Source organism: Nematolebias whitei, chromosome 3 (assembly GCF_014905685.2).
Source record: "Nematolebias whitei isolate Nwh7 chromosome 3, NemWhi1, whole genome shotgun sequence".
In the NCBI taxonomy this organism is placed as follows: Eukaryota; Metazoa; Chordata; class Actinopteri; order Cyprinodontiformes; family Rivulidae; genus Nematolebias; species Nematolebias whitei.
Window position 1 is genome coordinate 6865182 of NC_056500.1, and position 22262 is coordinate 6887443.

General features: G+C 37.2%; 1 protein-coding gene across 1 annotated transcript in view; it reads right to left on the reverse strand.

The window, feature by feature from the left end:
* brinp3a.2 (bone morphogenetic protein/retinoic acid inducible neural-specific 3a, tandem duplicate 2) overlaps positions 1 to 22262 on the reverse strand; it is a 40826-nt gene that overhangs the window by 3841 nt on the left and 14723 nt on the right. The window contains exons 2-6 of the mRNA XM_037674475.1: positions 18795 to 18985; positions 15209 to 15399; positions 10756 to 10861; positions 9378 to 9614; positions 7034 to 7256 (exon numbers count right to left, since the gene is read on the reverse strand). Coding sequence (XP_037530403.1) covers positions 7034 to 7256; positions 9378 to 9614; positions 10756 to 10861; positions 15209 to 15399; positions 18795 to 18985 — 948 coding nt within the window. The remainder of the gene's footprint in view (positions 1 to 7033; positions 7257 to 9377; positions 9615 to 10755; positions 10862 to 15208; positions 15400 to 18794; positions 18986 to 22262) is intronic.

Genomic DNA, 22262 nt, shown 5'->3' on the forward strand with positions numbered 1-22262 from the left:
ATATATATATATATATATATATTATTTTTTTATTTCTGCTATATATATATAATGCCTTTTTAGACTCAGGTTCAAAACAAAGTAAATAACATGATAAAAAGAAAGTTAACTTTGATCACTTTGTGACATAAACATAATGTTATAATGCACACAGCTGTGCAGCAGCTGTAAGGTTAATTAGTTTCAAACAATGCCTCATGCGAATTGTTGATGCTTCCTTTCACTTGCATTTTTTTATTTTTTTATTTCTGCTACGATCCCTTTATTATGTAATCTTCTTAAATTGCAGTAAAACATGCTAAGCATATACTGCTGGCTCTCTTACAAGAAAATATATTTTATGTGGATTTATGTAGGAAAACTGTATGCTAATCAACAAAAAAAGTTTGTTGGATCGTGTTATGGGCATCTTTCCAATTGTATTGTTTGCTTGGCAGCAGGAAGAAAGCTCTAGTTCAGAAATCACCAAGACAATCACCAATTTGAATAGCTAAACCTTTTCATGGAAAATGAAAAAGGGGGATCGGATGGAGTGGGTGGGGTGGCATTAGTTGATCTGAAAACATGCTTCCTCTCCATCTTTTAATAACTGTTAGTAAAACGTTTAACCCCCAAAAGCTTCAGAGGAGCAAAGCTGTTGCCAGGACAAAGCTGCAGATGAACTGTTGGTTCCCTTGGTGTGATGATGTGCAGCCTCCATGCCCCCTGCGAATCTACCTGCAGGTTGCTGTCGTAAATCAGCATAAAAGCAGAGCAAAAAACTAAAATATTAAACATATATTAATCAGCAAAACACATACTTGTGATGTTTTCACTTAAGTAATCACTCAAGATTTGAAACTAATAATGAATTTTAGTTGTTGATTATTTTTAGTTCATGAAAGTACTTCCCTTTCACAAACGCTTGGTGAAATGCCCGTTAGTGTGTGTGTGTGTGTGGGGGGGGGAGACTAAAGCTGAAGGAAGATGTTGCATTTTTACCACAGCTTTCTGTCCATGCCTGCTGCTCTTTGCTCTACTTTCTGCTGGTGAGACGTATTTTAATATAAATATACATATTTTGTCTTGTGATCTGCTGGTTTTCCTGCATGTTGTCCTCGCTCTTCATATATCTTTATAACGTGTCTTTCCCTCCTTTAGCTGTCACTTTACTCGAGTTTTTTTGGCTGAATTTTCCAGCTGTTTTTGCCCATGCTGCTTTTATTCATGTTTGCAGTTGTTTTGACATTTGTTTTTTTACTTTTTTTTTTGTTTGTTTGATGTTTTTCCAACCATAGCTTTTGTCACAGCTTGTGAGTTTTGCCTGCCAAGTTGTTTATTTATTTATTTTTTTCAGACAGCCAATTATGTGCTTTTGTTGGTCTCAGCACATTGTTTAAAGTTATCTAGAAATTAACTTCTTTGTCTTTCAAAACTGTTTCATATATGGTCAAATAACGATTAAATAAATTATGATAATGTTAGGACTGTCCAAGATAAATATGTAAAATGAAAACTATTTGGTATCAAGAAATTATGCAATGATGGCACACAGTATATGCATAATTATTTCCCATTTCTGTCTTTCATTTTACTCCTATTCTTAAGACCAGCTGGCTTGACAACTTCTGAGTCTGGCTCCCAGAATTTGATAAATTAACACCTAAAGTAACATATTTAGCTATTTTTCACTCAGGAGTAAAAAATCCTCCAGTCAGCGACTCTGTATTTATTACAATAAAGCTACTTGTTTGTACTTTGTATGTTTCTTTATCAAGCAAGTGCATTTTACTAATGTCCAATCTATGTTTGTTAAGGAGACAGCCTGTATAATTTTAAAGTAGGCTTATAGACCAGATTTTTTTTATTTTTATAAATCCTATAGTTACCTTTGTCTTGTGTTATCATGAGCTTCCCTTTGGTTTTGTCCAATAACGGTTTACATTCATGGAAAGTTTCTAAATTGTTTGACAAAACATGTGGAAAGAGGGATGAGGAATACTGTCACTCAATATGTTTACACGCACAAAATGATTTGACTGGATTGAAATGTTTTCAGATTAAATAATTCAAATGTATCGTTTACATGGGCACAATCCATTCACGACGAGCGTTTACATGCAGCGGGCTTTTATTCTGAACAGAAGTACGCACATGTGCAGTGGTAAACTCTCCTTAAAAAAAAAAAAAAAAGGTAAATGCTCAATAATCCAGATATACAATCCAACAATTTTTAGTCAGGTCATCTGAAAAGTTTATTTTTTGCTGAAACGTTTCACCTTCTATCTGGAAGGCTTCATCGGTCAAGGAAACACTCACACACACAAACAAACAAACAAACACACAAAAAAAACCACTTAAGAAGAAGTTATACTTCCGATTTACTTCCGTGATCATCGTAAACAAACCTGAGCGCCCAAAATGGACCCGCGACAGGTTTAAATGACGGTGGAGACGTTACTGCACTTCCAGATTGATCTACAGGTAACACAGATCATTTTGAGCTCTTTTAAAGTTTCTAGTAGAAATGTTTTGTCGCTCACCGACAAGTTTTGCTTCCCAGATATGCTAATATTATTAGCATTAGCCAGGTGGAAATATGTGCGGTAGGCATAGGTCACACATGCACAGTCAGGTCAGTTTTTCACAATCGGAATAAAATGATCAGATTAAGTGTATACATGCACACCATTCGGATTATGAATCGGCATAAACCACTTGTCTCATTCTGATTACAAATTGTTTCAGTTGGACCTGAATCAACAAAGAATAATCGGAATGGGGCGTTTACATGATGCATTGTTATTCCGAATGGCTGTTTAATCTGATTACTTATGTCCATATAAACATAGCGACCATGTTACATGTAACGTTTCCCTGTAATGATACGGCTCAGTTTAAATAACCGGGGCCTCAATCAGCTGCAATGATTCACAGCGGAGCTAGGTGCCAGTGGAACCGGCACCACCCCAAGGAATGCACTCTCCAGCTCACTCGCAGACAAAAGTGTTGGAAAACAAAAACACAACAGCAGAGCAATACTCATGATACTTGCATATACTTTTGATGTGCACGATGATTTTTGTTACTTATTTTCAGATTTGCCTTTGTATTAAAAAAATGCTTATCTGATATCAGAAATAAAAGCTGTGAAACCATCATTTGAATGTAAATCAATATGTCTGACTTAGAGCAAAAATGTATGCTGTGCTATCTTCCCCCCTAACAAAAGCCAAGCCGTCGGCTGCATCGACTGTCTTATTCATTCATAATTGTCAGCACAGTGGAGAAGCAACCCCGAGGACGTAAAATCAATCCTTTATCTCTCATCAATCTCAAGTGCTGAGAACAGGATGTTAAAAGGAGGGCTTCCGTTTCTCTCCCAGGCAAACTTGTAAATATTCTACTCTTTCCATTGCGAATCAAGATTTCCATAAAGAGAACAAAGGAAGGGAAAGCATCATTGTTGACATAACTGCCATAACAGAGATAAACACTGCTTACAAGACAAGAATGAAACTTCCTGGCAAGTAGATGGAAAAAATCAGCTGCGCAGATCAGTGATTAATGTGTGTTTTGGCATTGTGATGCAGAAAACAATTAATAAGCGGGATGGCAATGAGAAAAGATTGTGAGACTGGACATCAAGAAATCTCTTTAGATTAATCTGGCAAAAGATCTATATGCTGTTGCCACAGATGCTGATGTCATGTCAGTGCTTGCTGAAATAAACTGAAGCAGTGGGACTGACGTGATGATGTGATGCATCACCTTCTGTAAATACCACTTCACTACTTTTACAAGTCTAGTGTTTTTTGTTTTATTTTTTTTCTGATAAGTGATGGTTTTCTGGCTTGAAAGCAAAGACTGAAGGAGCCTGAGAGTAACTTTGTAACACAGTCACTTATTGTGGAAAATACTGAAATGAAGACTCAGATGTTTTTATTTATTTATTTATAATTTTTTGTTTTAACAAAATTCAAAAGGCTTCAAAATCATACTCATCTGCTCACTACAGACTCATGTTCGGGCTGCTGTTTAATATACCATTTTATTTCACATTATTAGTGTTTACCATATATCTTAGATTGTTTACCATATCGTTTAGTGTTTGTTTAGTGTGTGTCCTTGTATTGCATTTATTTTTATACTTTATATTTGTGCTATTTTTGGATGTAACTGGGTCCTTGAGTGCACAGTTCTGTTCCACCTCAGGTACCACATGTGATGTGAATTACAATAAAGAACTTTGAACCTTGAAATGCTTTCAGAAGTTGCAGGTTTGGGTTCACCTCTAGCTTGGCGTCTCTGTGCAGAGTTACCATGTTCTCCTTGTGCAAGCCCCCACAGTTGCACATTCATAGTGTGTTGCCCATTGTTGAATGGCAGCAGCAGATAACGTTTTGCCTGTGTCTTTGTGCGTGCATTCATGACCATCTTTTACCAAAACATTTAAACTACTGGACAAACTTATTTGAAACACGCAGAACGTAATCATGACATGTACTTCAACCGATTCAATTTGGGAGACAATCAATCTTTAATATGCAAAAAAAGTTGACATTTAAGGTAATTTTACAGATATTGGCCCAATTTGTTTGTGGTGGTAGCTGAGACTGAAACCCCAACACTTTACTTTTAACATCAACTATTTGGAATTGAATCCAAAATATTGTCCTCACTCTAACTACCTCAATGTCCACTCTAACAACATCCATATATCTCCTCTTTGTCTTTTTCCTGGCAGCTGCATTTCTAACATCCTTCTACCAATATACCCACTGTCCCTCCTCTGGACATGTCCAAACCATCTCAGTCTGGCCTCTCTAACTTTATCTCCCAGTTGTTCAACCTGTGCTGTAACTCTGATGACCTCATTCCTAATCTTATCCATCCTTGTCACTCCTAAGCAGAACCTCAACATCTTCATTTCTGCCACTTCCAGTTCTTTCTCCTGTCTTTTTGTCCATGTCTCTGTCTCCAGACCATACAACATACATGGTCTCACCATGTCTTGTAAACTTTTATTTTAACCTATACTGACACCATTTTGTCACAAATAACTCCCAAAACTTTTCTCCATCCATTCCATCCTACCTGGACTCTCTTTTTCACCTCTTTACCACACTCCCCATTTTCCTGGACAGTGAACCCCAAGTACTAGAAGGCATGCACCTTTGTGACCTCTGCTCCTTGTAGCCTCACTGTTCCACCTCCTCCCTCTCATTCATAAACATGTACTCTGTCTTACCACGGCTGACTTTCATTCCTCTTCTTTCAAGTGCATACCTCCACCTCTCCAAGTTATCTTCCACCTGTTCCCTTTCTCACCACTGATCACAATGTCATCTGCAAACATCATAGTCCATGGGGATTCCTGCCTGAACTCATCTGTTAGTCAGTCCATCACCAGAGCAAACAAGAAGGGGCTCATAGCCGATCCGTGATGCACTCCCACCTCCACCTTGAAGCTATCTGCCACTTCTACAGCACATTTCACCACTGTCCTGCTGCCCTCATGCATGCCCTGTACCAATTTAACATGTCCTGCTGTCCTCATACATGTCCTCTATCAGTCTAACATACTTTTCTGCCACTCCAGATTTCCTCATGCAATACCTCACCTCCTCTCTTGGCACTCTGTCATATGCTTTTTTCTAAATCCACAAAGACACAATGGAGTTCTTTCTGACCCTCTCTGTACTTTTCCATCAGCATTCTCAAAGCAAAAATGGCATCTGTGGTGTCTCTTTCTTGGCATTAAACCATATTGCTGCTCACAGATAGTCACCTCTCGTCTAAGTCTTGCTTCCACAACTCTCTCCCAGATCTTCATTGTGTGACTCATCAGCTTAATTCACTTGTAGTTGCTACAACTCTGTACATCACCCTTGTTCTTAAAATGGGCACCAGCACACGTCTTCTCCATTCCTGAGGCATTTTTTCACTCTCATATATGCCATTGAATATTTGAGTCAAAAACATCACTGCTATCTCTCCAAGACATTTCCAAACCTCCACTGGTTTGTCATCAGGTCCTACTGCCTTCCCCCGTCTGCATTCTTTTCAGAGCTTTCCGGACATCATCCTCACTAATCTTTTCCACTTCCTGGTCCACACTTTCTATGACCTCTACTCTTCTTTTGTTTAATTATCTTCATTCAAATAACTATAATGGTCTGTTTACACAGACTTAATTAAAATGGCTACAATTAAGTCTGTTTACACGATCTGTCCTAAGTGCAACTCATCATGTGAATTATTTGCTTTCGACTTCAGCAGTTGAAATCTATTTGCTTCCCATGAATCACTAGATACATTATTTTAAGAACTGTTTAATGAAAAGTTAAAAGAAAAGTTTAAATTTATTATGTGATATACTTCTACAACAGATCTAATCCAAGATGGCAGCCACAGCTCATCATCATTAGTCAATACAAAAAAACGTTTTTTTTTTCTTAATGTTTTTTTTTTTTTGAAAACACCAAAGTTCATGCTCAATAATCCATTAAGAATCCAACAATGTTCAGTCAGGTCATCTGGATGGTTTCCTTTTGTTTTATTTGCTGAGACGTTTCGTTCGTCATCCGAATAACTTTTTTCAATCTATGGAGCCAGCCAACAACAAACCGAGTCTCAAGCAAACCAGTAAACGGTTTGTTTTTGTTCTTCCCATTATTGGAGTGTGCTGTTTGTTGTGGGACTCAGTTTTGTTGATGACTGGCTCTTCAGATTGAATAAGTGCTTTGAATGATGGACGAAATGTCTCAGCCAAAAAAAAAAAAAAAAAAAAACGTCCCGATGACCTAACTGAACATTGTTTTTTTTGGTTGTTGGTTTTTTTTTTTCTCTGAAAACCTGACATTTTTAAACAAAATGCTAGGAACCGTTATTGAGTTTACCTTATACTTTAGCAAACATTACACAAGTCTGATTCAGTTGTATAAGTCTTGACCAAAACTGTATTCACAAAAAAAAACAAAAAAACAAAAAAAACATATGACAAGTGAAATGTGGACCCAGATGACGAGAGGAGATGACGACTTATTCTCACCGTTCTCTCGGAATGCGGACTTGGGGTTGTCGGTGACATCTTTTACTGAGACTAAAGAGCTTGAAGATGACTCTCTGGGCTCGTTTGGAGAGGATGTTCATACTGTTCTCCAGCTGCTCATATCTCCACTGAAACAGGCTGTTCAAGGACCACAAGTGTTGTATCGTTGACACATTCAAAAAGTAGTTCTGGGGCAGCCTTGAATAGAAGGCCTTGAATTCATCTGGAATTGCAGAAAAGGACTTATTTAGCATCAGTGTCAGCAACAATGCAGGATGTCAAAGAACATCCGATTCAAAGAAAACAAGCAGATGTGCTGCTTCATACATTAAGACTCCATTTCATATGACATCGTATCTATTCGTGTGGACTATAACTGAAGCAGGTTGTTTAATTAGTTTGCATAGTTTTTAAAATAATTGCTTAAGCCATCAATCCAGCTGATATACATTTTATTGGAATGCGCATGCATATTTAGGAGGGTTTTTTTTTACTTTGATTTTTTTTAAATATATTTTATTTTAAAGTACAACATAAACAACAACAAAACAAACAAAGAATAAACAATAAAAATACTAGCTGTAGTTTTCCACTCAAGCAATTCATAAAAAAAAAAAATAAACAAAAATCATACACACTGGGTTAATCTTGGAGATACCCAAGTTCAAAAGATTTAAGACAAAATAAATGCCGGCAGGATCTACGGTAAACAAAGGACAGAAGTAACAGCATCGTTTACCTGACCTTGCTCTACACTACTTGAAACATCAAGTATTAGAACAGCAAATATCAACATATCACATCTATTTTTTTTTTCACATCTTTTCATCTGTGTTTTCAGGGAGTCTTGCATAAACATGTGTTGTTGGTTTGTTTATCTTCTGGGATCCAAGTTTAAATACCAGGGCTGGAAAACTGGGACAAAACAGAAGACGCCCGAGTTTCTTGTGCGAGCTGTTGCATTTTTATTTATTTATTTTTTATTTTTTTTGCATTTGCCCAGATAGAAAACTTTGAAATAAAGTTTATCTTCTAAAATTGATGTTCTTATTTTGTATGCAACTTGTGAAAGTTGCAATTGAGTGCACAAATCTTTAATACATGTTTATCCACCGTGTAAATCACACAGCAGCTTCCTTGAAAGGTATTGTTAAAATGGGTCATTCACCTGTAAATTATAAATATTATTGTTCCAATGATTAACAACCTCTGAGCAAGTGTGGTATAAAAAGTGTCTTTTTAGATGGGAGTGTACATCTATTTCTGTCCTCATGATGGAAGTGAAAGCTGCTTTTGAAATTGATGTACTTATGTTTCCATGTAGTGTGAGAACTGGGATCAAGTACATGACAAGGGATCCAGGGTTCTGCAAAACATATCCTGTCAACATCATATATATATATATATTTAAATAGATGCTTCAGACACACAAGAATCTGTGCAGCACATGAATGCACGACTGGGCCCTCTGTGCTCAAACACACAAGGAAGCTCATAAATACACCACTATATCTTCACAAAACCCCTTTTTTGCTGCTGTATTAGGGTTGTAAATACTGTATATTGGCAGTTTAACAATAAAATCCACTGAAGCCCTGACCTCTCTCTCATTTAGTGGTAAAACTATCTTGCATCTTCTGCTGATGTAGCAGTAAGCTGCGACTTTTCTTGCTGAAGGACACATTTATGACGCTTTTGGGGTGTCTGCAGTCTGAACACATTCCTGGCCTTGCTTCACAGCCAGCAATTAAAACATAAACTTTGAAAGTAATTGCACTTGGTAATAATTCAGGATAATGCAAATGTGAGAAGTTGGGCAAAAGAGAGACATCCATTTTGGTTTCACCTGAGTAATAATCACCAAGTCAGTGTGACCGAGCACAGCAATAATAGCTAAACATTGTGCTAAGAGCTTCCATTCAACCTCTGTTTCCCTGGTGATATGAAAAGCTGGACTGGCAATAAATGGGTTTTATAGGTGATTAATCTGCTTCATACTCATTGGAAACTGCCTGAGCTGAAAGCTGAGTGGTTTTTTTATTTCTTTTTTTTAAAAATCTGGTTATGTTATGTTGTTAATTTTCTAAATACAGATAGGGAGCTTGAATAAACTACTCTTTCTTAGCTGTTACACATAAACAATAAATCATAGAGTATGGAGAAATATACAGTACATGTATGATTCTCAATCATGATTGCATATAAAAAAAAATAAAAAAAAAAATCTTCCGAACCTTCCCTTATATGAATGATTTATGTTTAAAAGTCTGATTTTTCACATTGAGGATGATATGTTCAATTCAAAGGAAAGAAAGAAATCATTATATTTTTATGTCTCCCTCACCTGATTCTTCAAACTCTTTATAAAGCATCCCCCACGTCTCTGTGATCCGCTCCAGACTTTCCTCCATGGCTTGGATGTCCATGTAAGGGCAGTTGCACTCTGGGAACTTGAGGGCACAGCTGCACCAGCAGTCATTGTCTTTGCAGACAAACTCCCCTTCTCCATTGCAGGCTATGTAGCTTAAAGCGGCCTGCACAAAACTTTCCCTCAAGTAGTCTGGGAGGATCACTTGCAAGCCTGTAAAATCAACCCGAGTTTACTACTGTCATCAAAATGTGCACTTAGGGAGTGGCAGTGAAGCTTTAGAAGTCGTATATTGTTGACTGGGCTGATAAGATACTTAATAAAATCTATAAATCCAAGTGTTTGTATGCCTAACAGTTACTGCTATTTTCTTTATAAACCTACATTTTCAACATGATATTTTTTTTCTTTGGAAAAAAAAAATGTAAATAGCAAAATAATAATATATCCATGCATCCATTTTCTTGTACGTGCTTCTCCCTTTTTGGGTCACAGGAGATCACTGGCGCCCATTTACACCAGTCACTGGGCGAGAGGCGGACAAGTGTCCAGTCCATCACAGGGACACAAAGAGACAAATGAGACAATCAACCATTCACTCTCTCACTCACACCTAGGGGTAATTTAGTTACCAATCAGCCTAACATGCATGTTTTTGGTCTGTGGGAGGAAACTGGAGTACTCAAAGAAAACCCACGCATGATCGGAGAACATGCAAACTCCACCCAGAAAGATATCCAACCAGGATTTGATCCGGCAACCTTCCCACTAAGAGGTGGCTAAGAGGTGGCTCTACCAGCTTCATCACTGTGTTGTCCCATATTATTATTATTATTATTATTGTTAATATTGTTATTATTGTCATCATCATCATCAATGACGCTGACGACAACAACAGGGGATCACAATGGCACAGTTGGTAGAGCTGTTTACTCAGCGTGAAGGTACCTGGGTCAAATCCCAGCCAGGGACCTTTCTGGGTGGAGTTTGCATGTTCTCTATTTGAATGCATGGGTTTTCTCTGGGTACTCCGGTTTCCTCCCACAGATCAAAAACATGAATATTAGGCTGATTAGTAACTCTAAATTGTCTCTAAGTGTGAGTGAGAGAGTGAATGGTTGATTGTCTCATTTATCTCTATGTGTCCCTGTGAGTGATGGTCTTTAGACGTGTCCAGGGTGTCCCCTGCAGCCGACACAGTGACTGCTGGACATGCACCAGCGACCTCCGAGACCCGCAAAGGGAGAAATGGGTAAAGATAATGGATGGATGTAATAATAATAATAATAATATAATAATAATAATAATAACAATAACAACAATAATAATAATAATTGTTAACAGTAACACAAACCTTGTAGTTGGACTTTGTTTTCAGGGCTCTGAACAAGCACAGAGCTAACAGAGTCAAGGTTGTCATAGTTACTACATCCAAGAGGTCCAGTCCGGGTCTCCGTCACCTGGGAAACAAAAAAAAACAAACAAAAAAAAAAAAAAACTGTACTATTATTATTAATTTTATTAGACATTGTTCATAGTATCTACATAAAATAAAATATAAATAAATAAATGCAAACTTAAGGCTAAATGTTTTTTGTTTGTTTTTTGACCTGATGAACCAAAGTAAATTTATTTGTGCAGTGCATGCTACAGCCTCTGGTAAAATAAAGCTTTTTTTTTTTTTTTTACATAATAATTGCTACTTGCAAATGTAAAAGGAATTTAAAACAGATTAAGTTCAATTTGATTCTGTTAAATAGCTGCACTCATTTTCAGGCATGAGTGTACTTTTTTTTTTTTTTTTGTTCCACTGAGTGATGGAATTTCAATTGGCTTTTGCCACAAAGAGACTTTTCCACTTCATTTGCAAGAAGAGATCTTTTTTTCATCATTCCCCATTTTGCATGGTGACAGAGTGAGGAGCTCCTAAGCAGAACTCATTTTTCTTTCTTTGTGGTTGTTAGACGCCATATTTTGTTCAGTAATTTGTCCTGGTCAGGCTTGTCAGAAGACAGTTGGTGTAAAGTGACAGATGGATGAGGTGAAACAATGAGGGTCACTTGATCAGTAAGACTGAGATAAGATTGAAGGGCTCAGATTATCATAAAATGACTCTTACACGGATGCAAAGAACACATCACTCTTATTCTGATAATAGAAAGTCTAATACAAAACAAGTAAACTTAAACAAAACAAAGAAAAAACTTGAAAATAATAAATATCAGGCTATCTGCACAAGAAAAGGAAAATAAAGACTGCTTTATGCAGATCTTTAGATATAATATTTATACCACATTTTAAAAGCCTTGTTTTCATTCTTAGAGTTGTGATGCTTTTATAAATCGAAGGAAATGAAATGCAATGCTCTGATTCCAAATGCACTGAATCCATAAAAGGAATTATTTGATATTCCATATGATATGCCATATGGCAAAACACTGAATGATGAGCAGAGCTTTCAATTTCCGTTTTGCTTAGCAGCTGCTGTTCACCGCTGATACATTCTGGTATATTACAAAATGCTTAATAGGACATTATTGGCCACCTGCATTTATACACAGGACAATATGAGGAAAAGAAGCAAAGACAAGGATTTAGCAGATTTCTCATTGCTCTGTATTAAATCTTCATGCTGTGAAATTATTGTCTAGGGTCCAAAAGCTCCATACTGTACTTTATAATGTGTATGCCCTTTAGCAGAAAAAGTACATACACCTAATGTTCACCTCCTTTAAAACAATACATTCAGGTATTTATTATTTTCTTTTTCTTATCTTTTTTTTATTTTTTAAATAAATTTCCCTCATCTTGATGTGGCATATTTTTCAATCATCAGTCTTGACATTATTGTTCCTGAATCACATTCTTATTTTAAGCCATTAGAGAAATGATTATGTTGCAGAAATTGGCACTACAAACTGTTAACAATGGCAAACAGAACCAAACAGAGGAAGAAGCAGTTTCACTTTGAAAAATCTGCAAATCAGCAAATACTACAAATACATATGCAACATCGACTAACAACCCTGTCGTATAGATTCTACACATCTCAGAACTACCAAAAACAAAGAGTAGCTACAATAAGCTATTCATTCATTTACTGGATATTATTGACTGTGAGTAATTAAGCAGAATACATACAAGGCAGAAAAACAACAACACCATCAAAACAAACAAACAAACATAAAAACACAGTTTTTGTTTTACCTCAAGGAGGCTGAATGGGATTTTAGATAGATCCAGAACTTTGTTTATACATTCAACTTGTTAACGTCATAAAACGATAGGATGGAGATTAATGATTTCTGTTTGTCTGTTTTCTTTTTCACTGCATCACATTTGTCACATGCAGATCAAGTTCAAAAATGCAATGAGATGCTCAGGATGAGAAGAACTGTCTCGACTCGCCAAAAAAAACAAAGTAAAACAAAAAACAAAGCACGCAACAAAAATACAAAAACAATGTGCCAAAAGTGCATCTATAGCAGCATGGTCCTATTAGCAGAGTGGTTCTGTTGGTAGTGACATTCTCTTAGCAATGTGGTCCTGTTAGCAGCAAAGGTACTGTTGTTTTGTTTTTACTGTTAATTAAAAGCACAGTTGATAAAAACAATAATAACATTTATGCATTTATTTTGCTGCTTTTCTTACCAAGTAACTGTTTGGTCCTCACAATCAACAATAAATAGTGTGCTATTTTCTCCACCCTGAAGAGCTACCAACAGACATTGTTCATCTGACTGCAGCTTCCTGCTGCAGAGAGGGCACACAGCATGTTTATAAGAGCTTAATTGCTAGAAAATACTACTTTCTGCTCCGGTGAGTGCAGCGATGTCTGGACTGTCATATTAATGCAATCAACTGGCAGAGGCAAAAGGAAAATTAGTAGTAGTGGGATATTGAATATGCACGAAAACTGAATCATTAAAAAGAGCACACGAATTCCAGTGACTGTCCACAAGAGCATAAAGTAAAATTAAAGTTGCTAATATATTCCCTCGTTCAACATAGTTACATTTTATAAATGCATTTAAACGGACTGGCAAAATGAGGTCTGGTAAAGAGGGTTACCACTAAGTCTAAAAGAAAAAGTAAAAAAAAAAAGTGTGTGCCCTCACTTTTGGACTACACGTTCAATCACAGACTCTGCGATGTGTCATTGCTTTCCAAAGCTCGCCCTGATTTCTAAAGCGCACAATAGTGCATTCATTTACACCAAACATGAGCTTCAATTTGCATAGAGGCAGCATGAAGGCAGTTCCTCACCAGCCCTTTTCTCATTCAATCTCCAACTTGTTAGATTTCAAATTTATGCAGAGAGGTGCAATCTGTTCAGCTACCATGAGGGTCATCGCCTGTGGAAAGGATGCACAAGTGTGAAGGAATCTGTCGCTCCTTTGACTCACTTTCCACTGGTGATGAAGGTGAATCTATGCTTTACCTACTCCCCACCTGTCAGTCACGCCAGATGACTGCCTTTCGACCATGAAAGTGCAACTTTCGCATTCTCTCCTTCTGCTAGTATTGACAGAAAAAAAAAAGTCTAAAAATGGAACTGACAACAGCATTTGCTTCTCCTCTTCCAATGCGCCCACCTCGACTGCAATACTCATCCCTCTCTGAACAAAGTGTGGTTGGAGGCACACGGTTTCAATATAAATACGGGGAGTTTGATTCATGCTCCGGTACAGCAGTTGATGTCACACAGCCAGGTCTTACTGTGTCCCAAGAGCTGGAAATGTGAGAGAAGAAGGTTGCGCTCCCCTCTGTCACCCTATTAACCCCATGCTACCTGAAGGTGACAGCCGGAGGCAGTAACTTGTCACCAGCCATGTTTCTCAGGACTCATTTATCTTCCCTTTACCATATGTGCTCATCACGGAGCTTCCTGCAGACTCAGTGTTCAAGGCAGATGTAGATAACATCTCCTCCCATGCAGGTGAATAAAACACATACATTTTGATTTTTTATTTTATTTTTTATCTCAAGAAGGACATTCACATTAAAAATATGACACCTGTTGCAATTTAAGAATTAGGTCTGTAACCAAAATTTAGAGATGAGAACATTTAAATTGTTAAAGACCAGCCCATAAAGATCTACGTATCTTTATGAACCGTGGTCCTTTAACTGTAGGATGTGAGTATGCTTCATGTCACTCTTCTGTAAAGTTGTATGGTTGCACATTGAAGCAGTAATGAAAAGAGTCATAGATATTAATGATGCACCATGAAATCCATATATATAGGAAAAACGTATAGGGATGACAGAGGATAATTCCAGTATTTGTATACAGTTATGAATAAAAGTGAATTAATAGATTTCCTAAAAAATAACAAGAACAATAAGGTAACAATGTCATCCCAAGTGATAGCTACCTGGATATGTCTAAAAACGTTAAGTCAGGTCCTCTGGATGGGTTCAAAAAGCAAACAAATTGTAGAAATGTTTCGTCTTCCATCTGGAAGACTTCTTCAGTCTGACGAGCTGTCTTATAAATAGCACCTTCTCATAGTGGATCAACCAGTTTGCTGCTGACAACCAAAACCAGCTGTTCACATGATCAAAGAGGGCCATCAGCCTAACAATGGAATCCATCCAGAGGACCTGACTTAACTTTTTTAGATTTTTCTATCTGGATTATTGAGCATGCATCAGGCTATCGGGAGATAGTATGCATCTGATATGCATTATACCTTTAGTATTATTGATAAGTGAACCAAGATCACAAAACATATACTGTTTAATGATTTGTGCATTTCATTGAGCACCAATAATGAAGAAAAAGGTAAATGTAGAGGCATTACCTTGATGGCAGTAGAAGCAATCTGGATGTGGTGCAGCTTGCGCAGAGTGCTTTCCCTGTCGATGAAGTAGGATGCAGCCAGCTGGTGCAGGGCTTCCAGAGTCACAGCGGAGGAGTTGCCAGAGAAATCGCTCACTTCTGCCTTTTTACTTAGCTTCCGTTTATCGACAAATATTGTTAAAGCCTCTTCTCCTGCATTGTAAAACACACACAACAACATAATAAAGTGCTATGTGTTGTCATCATTGTATGTTCCCATACAAAGATTAAATTGGTTCTCTGCATTTAATCCATTGCAGCTGGGATGGACCCAGGTGGAGCAGTGGGCAGCTATGTGAGCGCCCGGGGTGCAATTCGGGATTGGGTGTCCTGCTCAGAGACGCCACGAGATAAGCAATGACCGGGGATCGAACTCGGGGCGTTTGGTCCCGAGTCAGCTGCCCTGCCCCTACACCATCTCGACCCCGATATACATATAAAGTTTGTTTTAAAAATGGTGCTGGTACTTTTTGAGGATAAGAATATTATTTTGAAAGAAGAAAGGAGTCTTTCACATATACTCTTTCTCTTTTTAATAATTTAAGAAAAAAGATAGATGGATGGATGGATAGATGGATATATGTTTTAGGTTTAATTTTTTTATAGCAAATTAATGTTGTACTTTTTCAGTACAGATCATTGTGTGTTTTAGCTCATCTCACTGCAGAACAGAGGCCATGGTGGTGTTTTATGTTTATTTTTAAGCTAATTAATCTACAGTTGTGTAACCATAATTTTAGAGCTCTACAACCATCTCCTAAGTGACTCAGTTGCTCATATTTTCAGATGATTATAAGAGCCTGGACAGCCAGTGAAGGATAAAGACGCTTGACCACAATTAGGATAAGCCACGCCAGCCTGAATCCGAAGCCACTGATCATATCAGTCAGTTGTTCATGAGTGTGAGGCCATGGTGCAGCAGACTGTCTATGCTTTTAGAGTTCCAGAGACACTGCACATCATCTTTCTCATTGTAATGCAGCGTTAATGTTTCAGAGTCATTTTTCTGCTTGCTGCCTTTCTTACTCTGCCGCTGAAGGGCAAACTCCTAATATCAAAATCTATTTATTAATTTCATTAAGTCCATATGTTTCTGAACACACTGGCAATCCATACTGGACAACAGGGACAGTTCATTGGCAAAAATCCAAGGCCAACTCCTCATTCTCCTCTCTGTATAGCACTAAGCACTGGCTGAGAGCCAGAGTTCAGGGCTGCTTCGGCTCACAAAGCTATGCCGGTTACATTATATGCAGCTACTCACAACAAAGACCTTTTCAAAGCCCTCAGTTAGGTCTAAAGTAATTGACAAGTGTTGCCCTGTAAAAGCAAATCTCTTCATGACAGGCCTGGACCTCTCTGGCATCTTAAAGTTGTTTCTTTCCTTCTTCTTCTTTTTTTTTTTTTTTTTTTTTTTTGTTCAGGTAGGCCAAAAAGCCATTAGTGCTTCTCCATTCATCAGGCCAATGGAAACAACTTCAGGTGAGTATGACTAAAAGTATGACTGGCAGGTTTACAGTGTTCAGGCTTTTATATGCTGTCCAATCAATGTGTGTGCTTGTTTGGCTCAGAATTATGTTGTGGTGTGTTATTCAATTAAGTTAACAGCAGTAATGTACTATATCCATCTATTATTCATATGGAACACCTGAAAGAACAGACACTATTTGCTTTCATACCTATTTACAAATGTTCAGACCATTTTAAAGGAGAAAAAAAAAAGCCCTTTTCAATCACATGTTGAAAAGTGAAGTATTTCAAATTCATTTTTATATTTTAGAATACATAAGTACTGTAATAATAACTACAATTGTTCAAATTAATAATTGAAACTCACAAAAATGAGTCTAATTAACTCAGTAGCTGCAGCTGATAAAATCTGCCAGCATCAATTTTTATTTCGCTCAGCAAAATTGATGAAGATTCACTGGAACTGTGACGGCAGCTTCTGTCATTACGTGTTTAAAATCAAGGAACCATTGTTTCAAAAATCAATATTAAATGAATCTGTCACCAATGTGGACTGAGTGCACATAAAGCCGGACATAAAAAATGAGTGTGTGAGACTAAAGCCCTATACGCATGGGATTAGTTTTACCTAGGAACCACATGTAATAAATAAATTACTCCCCGACATCTGCTTTTTATGTTGCACATTCGCACGGGATTACCACAGCCTGAGATTTAGCTGAAATTTACAGACATCTTGTGGAAATGATGGTAACGTGCTGCATATTTTAGAGCTGTGAATCCATAGCCTGACCTGGATTCGGACCAGGCCAGTCCATAATAATGTGCTTAATGTGTGCACCGAGCCAGTTTTGGGCTTTGATGCTGTTTTACGAATTATACAGCTCGAAGAAAACTAAATAAGAATGCGCAAAATAAAATTGTGTTAATCTACTTGTTGAAGAGGATGCAGATCCAACCGGCCGGTTTAAAGAGGTTAAACAAAAAAGTCACGTTAGGCTCAGACGGACAACCTGTCACTGGCCGTGCACGTCCGCTGACCCGCCGGTTGATATGGAGTTGTGACCTGTCCAGGGTGTACCCCACCTTTCTCACAGTGATGGCTGGACATGGGCACCAGCGATCCCCGCTACTCAAAAAGGAAGAAGCGGGTAAATATAATGAATGGATGAATGGATGGATGATGGATGGATAGATCAGCTGATCGCCGGCTGCATGCGTCTCCGCACCTGCTGTCATCAGCGGTGAAGGAATTAGCAGCATCTACAAAAGTGAAGCGAGCAACGCATTCATTTAAAATAGCCTTGTTCTATATTTTTTCCACATTTTTAATTTTTTTTTTAGAAAACAAACAAAAAAAAAACAACAAAAAAAAAAAACACCTCATTACATATTGGATCCTGCCCATTTCTGTCCAAATCACAGAGATGCCTATTCACATTGGATTAGTATTATCACAGGACCTCAGAGTTCAGAAAACCATAGTAGGTAATTTGCGGGGGAATTTTTACTTTACAAATTACTGACATGACAAATTACTGACATGACAAATTACTGACATGGCAAATTTGCACGGGATTAACAACACAGCCAATCTCTGTAATTATTAAAAATAGCATGTGGTCCCTAGGTAAAACTAATCTTGTGTGAATCTTGTGGGGTTTAAGTGAACAAGTCTGTAACAAAAAGCTGTAAATAAAGTCCTCTCACACAGCCCCCGTTTACTTAAAATATTTTCAAGAAGCCTTATGATTTAGTTTATCTTTTTCTATTTCACATTTAAGTGCAATCATAAATTAATGGTATTAGAAGTGTAATGTGGTGTTTCTCAGTGTTCAGGAACAGCACTCTGTGTCTAATCATATGATAATTCAGTTGGTAACAAAGAGAAGACAGAATTAAAAAGAAAGCAAACAAAACGCCAATCAAGTGTCACCTTGTCACTTGTCAACGTCCGTTTACTTCAGGATTCAGTTGGTAGATGCATATTAAAATAAAAAGCTAAACAAAACAACAACAAACAAAGAAAACTATCTTATCATTCTATGAATATATAAAAAATATGTTTTTTTTTTTACCTCCAAGTGTAGCTGACAACAGGAAGTGTGTTCCGTACTTCCTGATCAGATTGTCGGTTATCGCCTGCGTGGTTGGCCTGCGACCCAGAAGTCGAATATTCCTGATGAACTCGGGCGTCAGCGGTAACTGAGACTCGAGAAAATCTCTCCTTTCCACCGCTAAGTTGTTCACCTTCCATCTCCCAAACTCTCTGTTAAGAAAGACAAAAACAGACAAAAAAAAAAAAGATGCCAAAATAACTCAACACCTGAATTGTTACAGTATAATATTAAAGATACTGAAAACGTAACGAGGCAGAAAACAAATCAAAACAAATATATTTTAAATCTACCTTTTTGTACCAACAATGGTTTTCTGTGGAATTGTTATTTTATGTTTTATTTATGCATTCACTTGCACTTCCATTGATTTACTGCTTTAAAATGATAAAAAAGGTCAAAAAGAGCAAATAAAAACTGAAAGCTAAAGCACAACAAATGCAAACAGATAAAAACATGACATTTGCATTTTTTTTTTTTTTTTTAAGTGTGAAGCAACATTTTACCCACAATGAATTTTCTCAAATTGCAAAACAAAGCCTCTCACTTTCCTATCCTTTGTCAGATCCTAAGGGCATTTTATTTTACTTCTTTATTTATTAATTATTACTATTATTATTAGTATTATTATTATTAGTAGTAGTAGTAGTATTAACATTATATCACCTCTCATGATAGTTATAGCCACTTTCTGGGACATATAATTCATTCCTAGTTTGTTTGAAAATAATTTAGTTTGATAAATTGACTCTTTATGTTTATGCATTTGGAAAGATTAGACTCCTGTTGACATTGCTAACACAAACTGGAATGGAATGAAACAGGCAAAATGGAAAACTGGAACTTGGTGAGAATTCGGAAGAGAAAAATGTGAAATCTAAATGTCTGATTAGAAAATAGAAAGGGAATGTATTAGTGAATAGAAAGGGAATGTGCTCCAACTGCACAGCTGCCAGATGTTGAGTCTAACACCTAAACAGAAGCATAGATCAATATGGGTAAGCAGAAGGTGGAGGAAGAAAAAAATCCTTAAAGAGGGAAGTCATTGTTTAATGAAAGGAGGAAGCAAATAGAGTAAATAAAATAATCAATATAACATAGAAAATAGACTCCATGACGAAGCCTGCAATTGTCCTTTAACTTTCTGTTCTCTCTCCTATAGCTGCTATACTTAGTACTCATTCACTATGAGGACAGTTTATATGATGTATTTAATGAAATGCACATGGAAAAAAAAACTGATCAAGTGTGATCACATAGTTTAAAATCTAACTATTGTTAGAACAGTAGTTAGATTTTAAGTTATGTGATCACATCCGATAGATTCTGACAAATATGTTCAAGTTCAAGTCAATTTTATTGCCATTACCATTCCATGTGGTACATGAGGTGGAACAAAATGTACACGGGTCCCAGTTACACCCAAAAATAGCAAAAATATAAAGTATAAAAAGAAACAGTTTTAAAGGATCTAAGGCATACGCTAAACACTAACAATGTAAAACAATATGGCATAACAACAGCAGCCTGAACATGAGTCTGTGGTGAGCAGATAGGTATGAATGAAAACAGTAGCATGAGATAATCAGCAGCATAACATAATCAGCAGCACAAAAAAGTCACATATCACCAATTAGAGTGGCATTACTGTTTTTTTTTTTTTTTTTCATACAGTCATTACCTGGTTAGGGATTCATGAATCTAACAGCTTCAGGGTAGACGTTGTTCCTCGGTCTAGTAGTTATACAGTTAATGGTGCACTAATGGCACACATAGGACAATTAAAGGAATAGCAATCTTAATTTCCCGACGGAGGGACCCACTAAACATTAGATGTCGAACGGATGCGCATATCACGTCTATATTGAGTCCGTCAGTCAAGACCAATTCTGGACGTCTCCCCGACGTGCAAACAAGGTCCACTATGGACGTCTAACGCTGAACTCACATGTACGTCAATATAGAGTAGAATGTTTGAACGTCGGACTTGGAGGTCATATAGACACCCAAGACACGGGCAGGTGTGCCTTAAGTGAATCATTATTTTTATAACCATAAAATTTACAATCATAATTTATAATCATAAAAGAGAAACTGTGCACAGTTACTCTTTTATGATTATAAATTTGCACGGCTTCGTTCATAAACCAACTGTTGCTATTTTCTTCTCTCGGAGCTACTTCTGTTAATCCAGTAAAAAGGATAAAGGAAAAAAATGAAGGAGTGTTGATTTAATTGTAAACCTAGTATCTGTAGTGCATGGAGGACCAGTTTCCTGCCGCACAATAGATGGTCAAATACTGTTTCTCTGACTTTGCTGCATAGAGTTGGGGAAGCAGCAGAGCAGCTGACTCCAAACCTGAAGGTCCTGCGATTGAACCCCAGTCATTCCAACATCCATCTGGGGGGTGAATGTGTTCACCATTGCATCGGAACATATAATGATGACAACACAAAGCACTTAAAAATAATGTTATTATAATCTGAAGTGAATACAATAAGTTAAATGTTGTGACCGTCCAGCGGGCGTCGGAAAAAATACGTCATCTGTTGTCACAGTCTGCACCTGCGAGGGACCAACATTAGACGTGCAAAAACAACTTAAAAATATATTTAGACATCTCCTTGCTCAGTGGGGAGGACACTAATGTTTAATCATTGTTTGCAACTATTAACATTTCTGTGAAATAAATAAATAAAAACATATGTCCAAGAGGAACAAAAGTCGAGGAAGGGAATCCACATATCTTGAATCAACTGAGACCATGCAGGCACCCTCCACATGTTTCAAGGTCTTTTGTGCAACAATTACCCAAGGCACAACTCCTGAACCTGATCCTGTTTTTGGCAATGATTTACCTCATCCCAAAGTTTTTCAAGCAGAAAAGAAGTTCAAGGTGTTTAGTCAAAGATTCTGATGTGAAGTATCCTCTGCTGAGTGATTTAGTGTAACTCTTCATTCACAGTGACACACTCAGCTTAGCAGAGAGAGAGCCCTCTGAATTTAAATGAGCTCTTTATGTGCTTTGTTTGCCTGACATTTAGCAAAACAGGGCAAAAATCTGTTTCAAAACACTGCACTTTGAGAGCAAACGTGAGTAAGTCCTCCATTTACATTTCAAATTGCCAAACAACAAAATTTGTTTGCTGGAAAAAAAATAGATATTCACTCGGTCTTACATAAGAACAAAACTAATCACACAAATTGAGCTTTTGTTCGGAGACAGTACTTTTCTGAGTAGCTCATGAACATTTACTTCAACTACATCTGAATAAAGATCACAGAGTCAAATATCTATCTATCTATCTATCTATCTATCTATCTATCTATCTATCTATCTATCTATCTATCTATCTATCTATCTATCTATCTATCTATCTATCTATCTATCTATCTATCTATCTCTCTCTCTCTCTCTCTCTCTCTCT